This window comes from Rhipicephalus microplus, chromosome X, assembly GCF_043290135.1.
Source record: "Rhipicephalus microplus isolate Deutch F79 chromosome X, USDA_Rmic, whole genome shotgun sequence".
In the NCBI taxonomy this organism is placed as follows: domain Eukaryota; kingdom Metazoa; phylum Arthropoda; class Arachnida; order Ixodida; family Ixodidae; genus Rhipicephalus; species Rhipicephalus microplus.
In genome coordinates, this window is record NC_134710.1 from 165,370,821 (window position 1) to 165,386,045 (window position 15,225).

Genomic DNA, 15,225 nt, shown 5'->3' on the forward strand with positions numbered 1-15,225 from the left:
AAAAAACTGCTTTCATCACGCCCGACGGGCTTTACGAATTCACAGTCATGCCCTTCGGCCTCTGCAACGCACCAGCTACTTTCGAGCGGATGATGGACTCTATCCTTCGAGGCCTCAAATGGAACGTTTGCCTTTGTTATTTAGATGACATTATCGTCTTTTCAACCGATTTCGCAACCCATTTAACCCGCCTCGAGAAAGTCCTCGCGTGTATTTCTGCCGCGGGGCTGCAACTGAATCTGAAGAAGTGCCATATTTCGCTGCTCGAAAGCTTACGATCCTTGGCCACGTGGTTTCAAAAGACGACATTCTTCCTGACCCTGCCAAACTTACAGCCGTTTCAGCGTTTCCCAAACCGACCACCATGAAAAAGCTCCGAAGCTTCATAGGCCTTTGCTCTTACTTCCGGCGCTTCGTCCGCAATTTCGCGACGATCATCGCTCCTTTGACCAAGCTCCTCGCCGGCTCTAGAGACCTTTCCGCCTGGTCTGCCACCTGTGACGATTCTTTCAATGAACTGCGCCGCTTCTTCGCGTCGCCGCCTATTCTGCGACACTACAACCCATCGGCACCCACAGAGATCCACACCGACGCTAGTGGTGTCGGGCTAGGCGCTATTCTTGCACAGAAGAAAGACGGCTTCCAAGAGTACGTGGTTGCCTACGCAAGCCGAACTCTTAGCAAAGCCGAAACCAACTATTCAGTCACTGAAAAGGAATATCTCGCCATTATTTGGGCGATAGAGAAATTTCCACCTTACGTGTACGGGCGCCCTTTTGACGTCGCGACTGACAACCACGCCCTCTGCTGGTTTTCGTCACTGAAGGATCCAAGCGGTCGCCTCGCCCGATGGGCATTACGCCTCCAAGAATATAATATTCGCGTGGTCTATCGCTCCGGCCGGAAACATTCGGACGCAGACGCCCTATCCCGTTCGCCGCTACCCCCTGACCCGGACTGCTGCGAAAGTCTAACCTGTGATGCCACTGCCGTCACCATCGCCGAGATGCCATCTGAGCAACGCAGGGACCCTTGGGGGTCTTCGATTCTAGACATCCTGGCTGGGCACACGGCTTCCCCCCCTTCTCGCACATTGCGTCGGCAAGTCGAGCACTTCGCCACTCGCGACGACGTGCTGTACCGACGCAACTACGCACCCGGTGGACGTCAGTGGCTACTCGTGATTCCACGTCATCTGCGATCCGAAATTTGTTCCACGTTTCATGACGACCCCCAATGTGGCCACGCAGGTTTCTTGAAGACTTATTCTCGCATACGTCTCCGATATTACTGGCGTGGCATGTACCGTTTTATACGACAATACGTTCGGGCCTGCTCGACGTGCCAGAGACGAAAAACTCCCCCTTGTCACGCCAGCGGTACCTTGCTACCCTTACCATGCCCATCCCGACCATTCGACCGCGTCGGCATCGATATCTACGGTCCCCTTCCCAATACCGCTGACGGTAACCGCTGGATCATAGTTGCCGTCGACCATCTCACGCGGTATGCCGAAACTTCACCCCTTCCCTCGCCTACAGCAAAAGACGTTGCGACTTTTTTTCTTCACAGCATCGTATTACGTAATGAAGCACCTCGAGAGTTACTGAGTGATCGTGGTCGCATGTTCCTTCAGACGTCATCCCAGCATTGCTGCGTGAGTGCAACGTCGTTCACCGCACTACAAGCGCCTATCATCCCCAGACCAATGGAATGACAGAGCGCTTCAACCGCACCCTTGGTGACATGCTGTCTATGTATATCTCGTCAGACCACTCCAATTGGGACCGAGTGCTCCCGTATATCACGTTCGCCAATAATACCGCCATTCAAAGCACTACTGGGTTCTCTCCTTTTTTCCTCCTTTACGGGCGCGAACCTTCTTGCACTATGGACACCATTCTTCCATACAGACCTGACTCCTCAGAGTCCACGACTCTGTCTCATGCCGCTACATACGCTGAAGAGTGCCGCCAACTGGCAAGATCCTTCACAACCCAAGACCAAGGACGCCAAAAGTACCACCATGACGTATCAGCTAACACTACATCCTACGATCCAGGTGCACTCGTCTGGCTGCATGTCCCTTCGGCTACACCTGGCCTTTCTACCAAGTTGGTCCCCAAGTATCACGGCCCATATCGTGTGCTACAAAAAACGTCACCGGTGAATTACCTCATCGAGCCACTGGAACCATCTTCTGACCAACGTCGTCGTGGCCAGGAAATTGTCCACGTCTCGAGACTTAAGCCCTGCTACGACCCTCCCGTGTTTACTTGTCCATAGGTCGCCAGGATGGCTCCTTATTTCGCGGGGAGTAATTGTAATGAATCTGAATAACGGACGCTCTGCTGGTAATGAAGAAGACGAGGATGATCGGTGGCTGCAGGAGTAGCTCGCGCACGCCGTTCGCCATTAGCCAGACCTGCCTGTTAAAGCTCATTTTGCCAAGCTGCGTCTGAACTTTTCTCGACGTACAACACCTCTATTTTATAGCCAAGGTTCTCTGTTAAATTCACACATTTGTTACTCAGGAGCATCAACCTATCAATTTAGTATGACTTAATATCCATATTTTATGACAGTATGGCTGGTGAGTGTGACGCGATTAACAAGTCTGCAAAATAATGACACACACGAAGAAAATCATGCACGTACAATGTACGCAGTGTTCTTTCAATGACCCCGTATGCCACGAGTTCGTGTTGTTTACTCCCGAGCTTTTAGGTAGACGAAGCCGTGTGGCTGCTAACATTGTGCCAAACACAATACAACCGTTTTTTTTCCGATGGGGTAAGAGAAACTTATCATCAAGGCCCCATAGGAGAAATATTTACCTAAATCTTCCTTGGGAAACTTGCGAAACTGGAAGTTCTTTTCTCTCTCCCAGCTCTTCACCACGTCTAGCTTCATCTTGTTCAAAGCGGCGCGAAACCTCTGCTTAGCATCCAGCGGGGCACATTCTGAGCGGCGGGTCTTGTACCGATGCCATTCCTGTAAATGTTTGAACGCCAAAATATAGAGACGCAGGCAACTTCAACCTCTATACCACTCTGAAAATCAATGCGCAGATGCTTTTAGCGTAATACTCGTGTATTGATGCGTTAATGAACACCAGCCGCATATACTTCAACAATTATTGGTCAGCCTTATACAGCTGTCGTCAGCCCTTAGTCAATATGCAAGCTATTCCCTTTTGTCATGAGGCATTTAGGACAGTGATAGAACAAGAAAAAGAAAGAAAAAGACGGAAAAAAACACGAACACCTCTCTTAAGTCCTGGTACATGTTTGAAAATCGTATACGAAATTGGCATTTCTATAGTTAAGGACTGAACCAAGCATTTCGTTTGCTGTTTGTATCGCAAGATGTGCACAACAAAGTAATGACGAATCGCAATGAAGGCCAGTACTGCCAATATTTATGCATTCCGTAAGCAAAAAGAATACATTTGCAATGTCATCAACTTCCAAGAAACGCCATAATATATTTTTTTCTAAGATGTTCAGAGGAGGTACACACAGTCTGGGACAGGTGTCATAACGTTTCAACTTTGATTACTATACTTTATCGAACACGCATGCATTTTGCTGAGACAGAGCACTATACACACAGGACCCCTCAGCAGATTTCGGCACTGCTAACGAACAGGCGCGTTGCGTATGTAATGTGGTGCCGATCGTGTTTGAAAAGTATGGAACGACTGAGCGACGGAAAGACGGTACCACTTTCAAGCAAAAGTCGCGCACGCTTCTTCTTAATGACGCCACTCTTCCAGCGGTACTCTAGGTCCAGACCCAACACGCACCGCTTGCAATGTCATTGACCATTACGTGTCGCTTCGGTGGTCCTTCGTATACGGTGTGTGCAACGCGTCACTAAAAATGCGCTGTCAAGAAACCAGTAGAGAAAGGGAAGAAAAGATTAGAGGTGAGGCTCGTCACGTGACGAAGCAGCGGTAAGAGCTAAATATATTTTTTTCCGAAATGTTCAGCGAAATATGCGAGTCTCATTACATTATAAGGTGAAAATGTTTAATTCTGTAACTCGCACTCAAGAAAACTAAGTGTGGTTCATTGACAGATAGCCTCCCGGCGGCGTAGCGAATTGATCTGTTCGAATTATTTAAACTCCTTCTCTCTATTGTTTCTTCAGGCATAGCAGTCAATACAGGTGGCTCAGCATTCAAGCAATAATCCAAGCACACACTGCACTGAATGCTTACGAGGTGAGTTTCGTACCATAAAGACACTGACGTCTTCATCAGGTGTGGCCGATGCGCCATTTCCGTGTTTCCATAATATCTTGAAGACTCCTTCCTTCCGATCAACCCACTGCAGTCGCTCGCCGAACGTACCACGCTCCAGGTGGTCGAAAAGGAAGCCGCAAAGCTTGCCTGTGAAGCGCTTTGGCATCTGCAAGGAACCAGCAAAATGTCAGATAGATCACGCGAACCTGAATATCAACACTTTTCTTCTTTTAGGGGCGAAACTTCTTATAGCGGCACCCGTTCGTCCCCCGTAGTATGTAACAAGTATAACATTTTGACCTCCACGGTGGTGCCAGTGAGAGACTTCTTCTGTGCGTTGTTGAACAATAAAAAATAGTGCTCAATGTATATGTCAATGGCTGTTAATGGGGAATGAGAGACAGAAGCATTCGGCTTTTAGTTAACGCGCAGGCTGCGATTACCATTAGCAGCCATTGGCATGTACATTGAGCACAATCTGACAAGAAAGGGTTGCTACGTTATACTCGCTGGGTGCAACCTCCTTAGCTTTAGAAAGGTTTAGCGAGCGTTGAGCCGCAGTGCCATGAATACAATGAACTTGTATATACCATGAATGAACTCGAGGTGGTTAAAAATGGGAAGTAGATACGAAGCGCAAGCCGTAAGAAAGTAAAAGCCGAATTCTCCGCCTCTCATTTCCCATTAGCAGTCATTGGCATGTACATTGAGCACTATCTGACTGAAAAAGTTTGCTATGTCATACTCGCTGGGCATAACCTCCTTGGTTTTCGAAAGGTTTAGCGAGCGTTCGGCCGCAGTGCCATGAATACAGTGAACTAGTATATACCATGAACTCGAGGTGGTTAAAGGTGGGAAGTTGACCCGAAGCGCAAGCCGTAAGAAAGTGTGCGTGTGCCACCTCTCGTTTAGTCCTTGGAATGTCCGCTGGATGGCGGTGCTTCTATATGGGGAATATATGATGAAAAGATGCGAGATGGTGGTACTTGGAGTGTTGAATAGATGGACGAACGGACACATAGACAGATGCATGGATGGACGCATGAACGGACGCAGGGGCGGCTGCATGGACGAACGCAGGGACGGACGCACGAACAGATGCACGCACGGACGGGCTGATGGACGCATGGACTGTCACACTGACGGACGCAAGGATGGACGGAAGCAAGAACGAATGGACGGACGAATTCTTCGCCCCACTCTCCATCATTCACTCCGTGGATATGCTGCCATTTTTTGAAACCATATTGGCATGGGCACGGAACGAGACTGAGCCATGCGAATGCGTGTATGCTCCATGGTGGCAAAAAAGAAGAAGAAACAGCTGTTTACAAACACGGATTACCACTATAGCGGAAGGCGCAGTCGACATACTGAGGCACTTGTCTATAACGACGTCGCGGTGTGTGGGCTCCTCCCACCCCAAAGCTCGTAACTGCACTCTATGATCACGTGACAACTGGCACAGGGGCTGCCTCCGGCATTGGCAAGTAACGGTGCGAAATTTGCAGTCTTCAGAGATGCGGGTATGCACAATGCGAATATTAAATGTGAAGCGTATCTACCTCGCTATCTGTCTATCAATCTATCTAGCCATTTACGTTTGGATGCTCTCGTGGTCACCTCCTTAACTTGGCGTGTACCAAATTTGCATGGTTGGCGAATATGACGCGCTGGTCAAGACATGAATAATGTCAAAATCCCGTCACGTACGTCGTCAAACACTTCCCGCCAGACAGTGGCACATTCCCACAGGCGGGTATTTGCCGCTGGTATATGTGTATGTACCACAGGTGCTAGACACTTATAGTATCTACCCAGGAATGACGAGAACACACATGGACAACTTTAACGCGCGAGCGTTAAGAAATACTCGACATCGGTGGAATCTAGCCGACGAATGCAAAGAATAAATGTCAGGGTCCCAGCTGGAATCGAACTCAAGCATCCTGCATGGCAATGAAGCATTCTACCACAGAACCATACCAGGTCTCGGAACTACTTTTCAAATAGACGCTAATCTTCATGAAACGTCAATAGTGGTTGCAGTTGTGCCTACCCAATTTTATAAACATTAGATATATGTACTCCTTTCATGCAGTCGTCGCGCAGGGTTAACGTCAATTGTGGTTATAGTTGCCATGCGCTGAAGTTGATTCATGTAAAAGTATCCAAGACAAGCATCCTCGCAAGCATCAGCGTTCATATCAGCTTCTGGTGTTGCTAATACGCATATTCCACATATATAAACATCTGCAACTTTTGAACATGTGTGTGTGCGTGCAACATTTGTACATATATTTAGCGTCATTTCATGACGTGTCACTCAATAAAAAAAAATGCCACAAGGTCACATTCCCTCCGCATGCTTCACATAACGTCGATTCCCAGCTACGTGGAATCTGCCGAATTTTTCGTTGTTGCTCAACAATACTAACCCAACATGACAGTTCAGTGCGTTCATTAGATTTGTTGTCTGCGTTCATAGTGTGCTAACTTGTATCGGAAGTTTGTAAACATTCGCTCCACGTTCATGTTCTTTCTAATCAAATAGGAACATGTGATGTAAACAAACATACGAACAAACAAAAATAAACGAATAAACATGCCAGCGCATAACCCCACCTTCACTAAACATGACAAGTACAGACAAATTAACGTAATACGTGGTCACACAGTAACATTAAGCTTTTTTTCTTGGAATGGTGACGAGTTTCATACAGTTGAACGGTATATTTGTGCCCGAGGACGGATGCAGGTGCATGAGAGCAAGGAAATAGCGCCGATGTGTAACTATTCCTTGTCACGGTGCACACCGCAGCATTTTCGCCTCCATCCAAAAGGTTGCGGCGGCCGCAATTTCATTGGAGGCGAAAATGGTTGAGGTCCGTGTGCTTAGATTTGGGTGCACGTTGAAGAACTCTAGGTGGTCGAATTTTACGGAGCCCTCCACTACGGCGTCTCTAAAAATCATATGGTGGTTTTGGGACGTTAAACCCCAACAATTATTAACGAGCAGACTCCTCCGTCTTTAAAAAAAAGTGTTATTTCACATGGAAACAGTCTTTTAAGAAAAATGAACAAGTTTTAACTCGTTTTGCTTGCGATCGACTGTGACAGACGGACAAAAACGAGAGAGAGGGCGAAAGAGAAAAAAGAAAACATCAGTACGCCGCATTAATTTGATCCATTCACTTCTTAATCGCCTTTGAATCGCGCTGCTCCCCCCCCCCCCCCCCGCTCCCCCAAGAAATGCAAACAGCTATGGCAGCGTAACTTGAATGCTGTGTAATGAAGAATTGGTGGGTCATGGATAGCGCGGAAAACACATCGTCAGTGCTAAGCACGAGACGCTCGCCCCGGACATTGTCGCTGCTTTCGCTGGCTAGGCCTCCTACCTCGTCTGAAATAACAGCTCTGACTGTCTCAATTCTTTATTATAGCTGGATAATGTCTGCGGTCGCGTCGAACCGCATGAACAAAAGTGCGTGGCCAGGGGGACAGATAGAAGCGGTGTGCGGAAACGGTAATTTTGCATCCTATACTATGCGGCATCACGTGACCGCTTACTTGACGCATACTTTGCGGTGGAGTTTTCCACATCTGACATGAGTTCCAAAGCGCATAGCCTAGGATGACGAACCAAAATCGGGCATCCACCGGAACGAAGCCAAAGGCGCGTGTTCCTCGCCCATGAAAGAGCAGAACAGCGCTCGTGTCTGTGAGACGCGCGCTCCGTACCGCAGCGGCCTGGACTACAGACGGGAGATGCGCGTTCGTATCGCATTCTTCGCACGATATTCAAATACATCTCACCATCGCGAGTGCTATCGGCAAGGCGGGAGCGTTAAATCATGTCCGTACCACCCTCTGGCCGGTAAGCGGCTTGACGCCAGTATGTTTCCGCGTTGTGTCTCGGTGTGCACTGGCACTGGGCGCCGATAAGGGTTAAAATGGTCAAGCAAAATTAAGCCCGATTTCAACAGCTTATCGGATCACGGGTGGCATTCGATTCATACTAAGGAAAAATAAAATGTTCACACATCGCCATAGGCATGCCTCGTCGCTTCACCCCCCCCCCCCCCCCCCCCGCGTGTGCACGCCTATATGCACATCGCGGGGTTTTAGTAAAATATATTTAGTATCAGGTTCAATATGAGTACTGCTGTATGTGACTTGTCATACTACGCATCACTTCGCAGTCTGCATCTACACAATAGCGGAGAAAAGCAGATGACATCGAATTACCTGTGAGCGCTTTAGCACAAGCAACGTGTTTCTCGCGGCTATCAACACACGTTTCAATGCAAAGAGCGTCATTGATATATATATATGCTGAGCAATGTCCACCTTCAGCTCACTCAATGACGCTTTTTGCATTGAAGCGTGTGTTGATAGCCGCGAGAAACACGTTGCTTGTGCTAAAGCGCTCACAGGTAATTCGATGTCATCTGCTTTTCTCCGCTATTGTGTAGATGCGGACTGCGAAGTGACGCGTAGTATGTGAAGTCACATACCGCAGTACTCATAATGCACCTCTTACTAATTATATTTTACTAACACACCGCGATGTGCATAGCGTATCTAAAGAAAAATTGCAATGCACGTCTAAACCGCTCCTATGCAATAGATCACTTCACACTTTAGAAGGTGTATGTCAACAGGAAACGCGTTGCAATTATAAATTACTGCGGTTAAATACAGAGCTAGCGCTTAATTTTACGCACGCGGCGCATATGAAAATAAAACGACAAGCACATTGATTGTAATGCGAATATTGAAAATACACTTTACGAAAACTTACTTTAGCTTTAGGATGGACGCACGCTGACTACTACATCCAGTTCACTGTACTTCCAGAGCAGACGCGCGCTACACGCGACGCGACGCAGACGACTGACTGCTGAAGACGCGGCGCAAAGCGTGGAGCTCGACGGGCCGAGGGAGTCCCCGTTTGCGAGGCCCGTCCGCGTGACCTCGCTTCACTCGTTTTATCGCGGCACGGAGGGGATTCCCCTTCGCGAGCCTCTGGCACGCCGAAGGAACCAGGCGCGTAGCAAGCGCGTACGTGCCGCCATCTGTCGCTTGATTTCAAAAGTCCCTATGCTGCTGGCCTTTTGAGATTTTGCCATGTGCCAGCACGAGTCAGAAACCGCGCTTCGCGATCGCGAACTCAATTTGTCGTCTATTTTATAACTTATTGCACCATTTCTTGTCATATATATAACAGCGCTAGACGTACTGGTGCTGTAACAGTCATGAATGAACAGAGAGAAAAAGGACGGAAACAAGCACTCATTGCATTACGCGTCCTGCACCTCATGCAAGTATGCGAGAAAAACCAGGAAACAGATATTTGTTCAACATTACACTATGTATAATTATTACCTAGGAAGAATACCTTAACGTCAGTAGTTAAGCGAGAGCGACTTCTAAACACACACACACACACACACACACACACATGCCCCGCTGCGGTGGTCTAGTGGCTAAGGTACTCGGCTGCTGACCCGCAGGGCGCGGGTTCGAATCCCAGCTGCGGTGGCTGCATTTCCGATGGAGGCGGAAATATTTTAGGCCCGTGTGCTCAGATTTGGGTGCACGTTAAAGAACCCCAGGTGGTCTAAATTTCCGGAGCCCTCCACTAGGCGTCTCTCATAATAATATAGTGGTTTTGGGACGTTAAACCCCACATATCAATCAATCAACACACACACACACAGCGAGCGTGCGTGTTCTCGAAAATGTTAACAATTATTTATTTATTTATTTATTTATTTTCTAAATTTACTGTTTGACGTTTCAGCCGAAGTCAGAGCTTTCTCACGACATAATATTAACATATGCACGTACGGTGACAGTAAAGAGAGAAGGATGAGAGAACTGAAAAACGGGAAAAGAGAGAAGTAAAATATGCAAAGTAATAACAAAACGTCGGCGAGATCAGTATAGCTGTAGACAATTTTACGGATGGGTTTGTATCTTTACAGATGGGTTTGGATCTTTACAGATGGGTGTGTATTAGTTGTGTTTTGTAACTAAACGAACTACGGCAGACACATACGAATGAAAGCGGTTGGGCTGGTGCATACGATGTTTCATAGATTCATTAATTGATGATATGTGGGGTTTAACGTCCCAAAACCACCATATGACTATGAAAGATGCCGTAGTGGAGGGCTCCGGAAATTTCGGCCACCTGGGGTTCTTTAACGTGCACCCAAATCTGAGCACACGGGCCTACAACATCTCCGCCTCCATCGGAAATGCAGCCGCCGCAGCCGGGATTCGAACCCGCGACCTGCGGGTTAGCAGCCGAGTACCTTAGCCACTAGACCACCGCGGCGGGGCAAAAAATAACCAGCCGTGAGCAGGAATCGAACCTACGACCTTCGAATAACGCGTTCGATGCTCTAACCACTGAGCTACCACAGCGGCCATAAGTTTATTAATTCACGTCGCGATATACAAAAATAAAACATCAGCTTAACACCCCAAGATGTCGGCACCCAGATGTCCGACAGAAAATAGTCTATTGTTAATGGCAGGACCGATTTCGTCAACGGGTATTTCGCAAATGAACATATATATATATAGCGCCCCCCACAGTGTAAATACCGAACAATGTACCAAGCATTTTTCCGGTGAAGAGCACGCGAGGTCGTTTAGCGCCGGACGCCTCAGTTTATCGTGTTTCGGAAAGACAAGAAAAGGGAAATGGGGTGGGGGACGAGGCCTAGGAGCTTTCAGCGCGCGTTCATGTGCCGTTGTTGGCAGATGATTTTAGAGAACCGTAAATATCCATTATAGGCCTTCACTTTTTCAATGTCAAGGCGAACAGAAGCTGAACAGAAATCCGTAGGTGTTTTGTTCCACAAATCTTTGGCATAGTCGTGTCATGTGAACCACATGGCGATTGATACAGGTTGATCTACAGGATGCGTTAAAAATGTTTCTGCACTACTATCTCTTCCCCTAAACAAAACTCTTTATTTCAGTTTAGTATACTCAAAGAATTGCCTATTGTTCACTAGTATGGGATACTACACTCAACGAAACGATAGTAGACTAACGGTACTACAAAAACGAGTGCTGCGTATTTTTCAAGATTATATACGGGATATCAGGGATTAGCGCACCCGGGAATTTTATTGTGATAGCAATTATATGGACACTCTCGGCTAGATTTCGCCGCCAGCGTTGACGTGGACGTCGATGTCATGCACCGTATATGTATACTTATCTATATATATGAAAACGTAAGAAAGAAAAAATCCAGAAGAAAGACTCCGGCACGCGGAACCGAACGTGGGCCTCTGCGTCGTCAGTGCGAGGCGTTAGCCACTGATCTACCGAGGGGTACCTCCTTCAAGGTTCAAACGGGAAGCTATCTATATCTACCACTTACCGCTGTTGGCGGGCATCTCAAGGGGCAGCTATCGTGTTTTCAGCATTATCAGCAAGATGGCGCAATGCGCGCGCGGTGGCTCTCATCTCTCACGCGTACTTTGGCCCGTGGAGAGGAGGTGATTGGACGATCTCTGACGCCCCCTTATCTCCTGGTGGGGAGGATCATACGTGTTGGCTGACGTTCGGCTTGCACTGGAACGATTCTGTTGCAGTTACGGGGCGCAAAAAGGTCACTGCAATCGTTGTACAGCCTCCGTTTGCGCATAGGGTGCGCTTTCCAGACGCAGTGAAGTATAACAACTGAGACGCTTATTCCCGTGCATCTGTACCTGTGGGTACGTCTCGTGTGTCATTTGTGCGTGAGAAACGCAGGGCACGTTTTGATCTGCTTGCCATTCTGCGCGTGACCTTCCAATTTGTTGCTACCGCGTTCATTGCTTCGCCTTTGCAGCAAAGCTGTGGCTCTTTTTATGCGACATGACATGCTTATAGCCGATCAATTTTACCTTTATAAAATAATGTGGCATATACACACCACAGGAATGTATAAAGATATTGGCACGGCACGCATTAAGGCAGCATAATAAGGAGGCTTCTGAAGATTAGGACAAATGACGGGAAACAGCTGTTATCCTATATAGCTATACAAGTTTTGAACAAACAGAAATACATAATAAATTGGACAGATAGCCTTATAAGATCAAAATAATGTACAAAACATTTCTCGTGACGACAGCATGCGTGCTATAGGCTGGTGTGACATTTACATTGTTATACTACTAGCATTTCCACTTTCTGTTGTGTATGTACGTCCGTTGCACTGACGCATTGATAATCGAAACATATCTGTAACGCGATACAAAGCCCTGTTTAGTTTACCTGGTTCGTGTATACGGCGTAAGTGAGCGAGTGATCTGTGTGAACCACTTGTTTGCTATATGCGTGTATAATGTGTATTCTGTGTTATGTTTAAATGTGTGTTCTGTGTTATTTGTGTGATGATGTACATGTGGAATGTTTGTAACTAGAAGAGATCAATGTTATCTTTTCAGTTTTCTTGGTGGTATATTGAGCGCAGCTCGATTGTTTTATTTAATGTGCACATGTTTTTTTGAAAACGCTGCACGAAGTGAACTGGGGCAGAGGCCTCGTCAGGCTGATTTTAAGCCTTTATTCACTGTCTTTGCGGGAAATGTCCTATAATAAAATAAACCTGATTGATTGATTTATTGATTGATTGGTTCATTGATTGAGTGATTGATTGATTGAAAAACAGTTTTCTGGAAAGTTATGTGATGTGGGGGTAGAAAAAAAGCTAATGGTGTTTCATAAAAGAAAACAAAAAGGAAAGAGTACGACGTTGTTAAGTTATCGACGTTTTAAGTACAAAGGTATTGTGGTACGATCTCCGGGACTGCCTATCTAAGCATGTCGGCTGTCATCAAAGTAGACAACGCAAAGTCGCTAAATCTCGCTAACTGCGACACATGAAAATAAACAACAATGATAAAGAGTAGTTGGTCACATGGTATCAATAAAATATGATTCACCTCACAATGAGCGATAAGGAGGTGGGGAGTAATTTGAAAGTTTCATAATGTTCATTCCATTTTTAGTTGTGTCAGGCTTGTAGATAAAGTAATATTCTTGTTGTTACAGTGCTCTGGCGGATTGAAAATTGTCTTCTAGTAATGTAATCTTCATATCCTCACAGCTGTGATCTTTCAGTTTAATCATTGGCATAACCGGATTGGTGGTTTAAGCCCCACCCAAAGTGTCTGCATTTTGTATGTATATGTATATGCAGAAAATAGGTGTTTTTTTTTCCTACAATAGTCAAGATCGTCAGCAAGTGCCGTTTCTACCCCCTCCCCTTTCTAAAGAAACATTTCTGGCTACGGCCCTGCTCTAATTACACACTTTGTCAAGGTTGGGGCCAAGATTCTTTGATTGATTGATATTTGGGGCTTAACGTCCCGAAACCACCATATGATTATGAGAGACGCCGTAGTGGAGGGCTCCGGACATTTCGACCAGCTGGGGTTCTTTCATCATCATCATCAGCCTGACTACGTCCACTGCAGGACAAAGGCCTCTCCCATGTTCCGCCAGTTAACCCGGTCCTGTTCCTGCTGCTGCCAATTTATACCCGCAAACTTCTTAATCTCATCTGCCCACCTAACCTTCTGTCTCCCTCTAACCCGCTTGCCTTCTCTGGGAATCCAGTCAGTTACCCTTAACGACCAGCGGTTATCCTGTCTACGCGCTACATGCCTGGCCCATGTCCATTTCTTCTTCTTGATTTCAGCTATGATATCCTTAACCCCCGTTTGTTCCCTAATCCACTCTGCTCTCTTCTTGTCTCTTAAGGTTACACCTACCATTTTTCTTTCCATTGCTCGCTGCGTCATCCTCAATTGAAGCTGAACCTTCTTTGGAAGTCTCCAGGTTTCTGCTCCGTAGCTAAGTACCGGCAAGATACAGCTGTTATATACCTTCCTCTAGGGGGATAGTGGCAACCTACCTGTCATTATTTGAGTGTGCTTGCCAAATGTGCTCCACCCCATTCTTATTCTTCTAGTCACTTCAATCTCGTGGTTCGGCTCCGCAGTTATTACCTGCCCTAAGTAGACATCGTCTTTTACAACTTGAAGTGCACTATTACCTATCTCGAAGCGCTGCTCTTTTCCGAGATTGTTGTACATTACTTTCGTTTTCTGCAGATTCATTTTAAGACCCACCTTTCTGCTCTCCTTGTCTAACTCCGTAATCAGGAGTTGCAATTCGTCCCCTGAGTTACTCAGCAATGCAATGTCATCGGCGAAGCGCAGGTTACTAAGGTACTCTCCATTAACTCTTATCCCTAACTGTTCCCATTCTAGGCTTCTGAAAACCTCCTGTAAGCACGCGGTAAATAGCATTGGGGAGATTGTGTCCCCCTGCCTTACACCCTTCTTGATTGGTATTCTGTTGCTTTCTTTATGAAGCACTATGGTAGCAGTTGATCCCCTGTAGATTTCTTCCAGGATGTTCATATATGCTTTATCGACGCCCGGATTCCGCAGTGTCTGCATGACGGCTGACATTTCTACTGAATCAAACGCCTTCTCGTAATCTATGAAGGCTATGTATAGTGGTTGGTTATACTCTGAGCATTTCTCTATTACCTGATTGATAGTATGAATGTGGTCGATTGTTGAGTAGCCTGTTCTAAATCCAGCTTGTTCCTTTGGTTGATTGAATTCTAATGTTTTCTTTACTCTGTTAGCAATTACCTTTGTAAATAGCTTGTATACTACAGAGAGCAAGCTAATCGGTCTGTAATTCTTCAAGTCCTTGTCATCTCCTTTCTTATGTATTAAGATGATGTTAGCGTTCTTCCAAGACTCTGGTACTCTTCCCGTCAGGAGACACTTCGTAAACAGAGTGGCTAGTTTTTCTAACGCAATCTGTCCTTCATCTTTAAGCAGATCTGATGTTACCTGATCCTCACCAGCAGCTTTGCCTCTTTGCATGCTCTCCAAAGCTTTTCTGACTTCTTCTATCATTACTGGTGGGGTGTCATC

The 15,225-nt window shown here is 46.5% G+C and overlaps 1 protein-coding gene across 3 annotated transcripts in view; it reads right to left on the minus strand.

The window, feature by feature from the left end:
* Positions 1–15,225, minus strand: part of LOC119177125 (uncharacterized) — a 71,961-nt gene that overhangs the window by 11,956 nt on the left and 44,780 nt on the right. For 2 of the 3 annotated variants that reach the window (XM_075878142.1, XM_075878143.1), the window contains exons 1-3: positions 9,054–9,209; positions 4,242–4,415; positions 2,838–2,994 (exon numbers count right to left, since the gene is read on the minus strand). In XM_075878142.1, coding sequence (XP_075734257.1) covers positions 2,838–2,994; positions 4,242–4,415 — 331 coding nt within the window. In that variant the 5' untranslated portion in view covers positions 9,054–9,209. Of the gene's footprint in view, positions 1–2,837; positions 2,995–4,241; positions 4,416–9,053; positions 9,210–15,225 lie in introns of those variants that run through there. The other variant, XM_037428513.2, reaches the window with a different exon arrangement.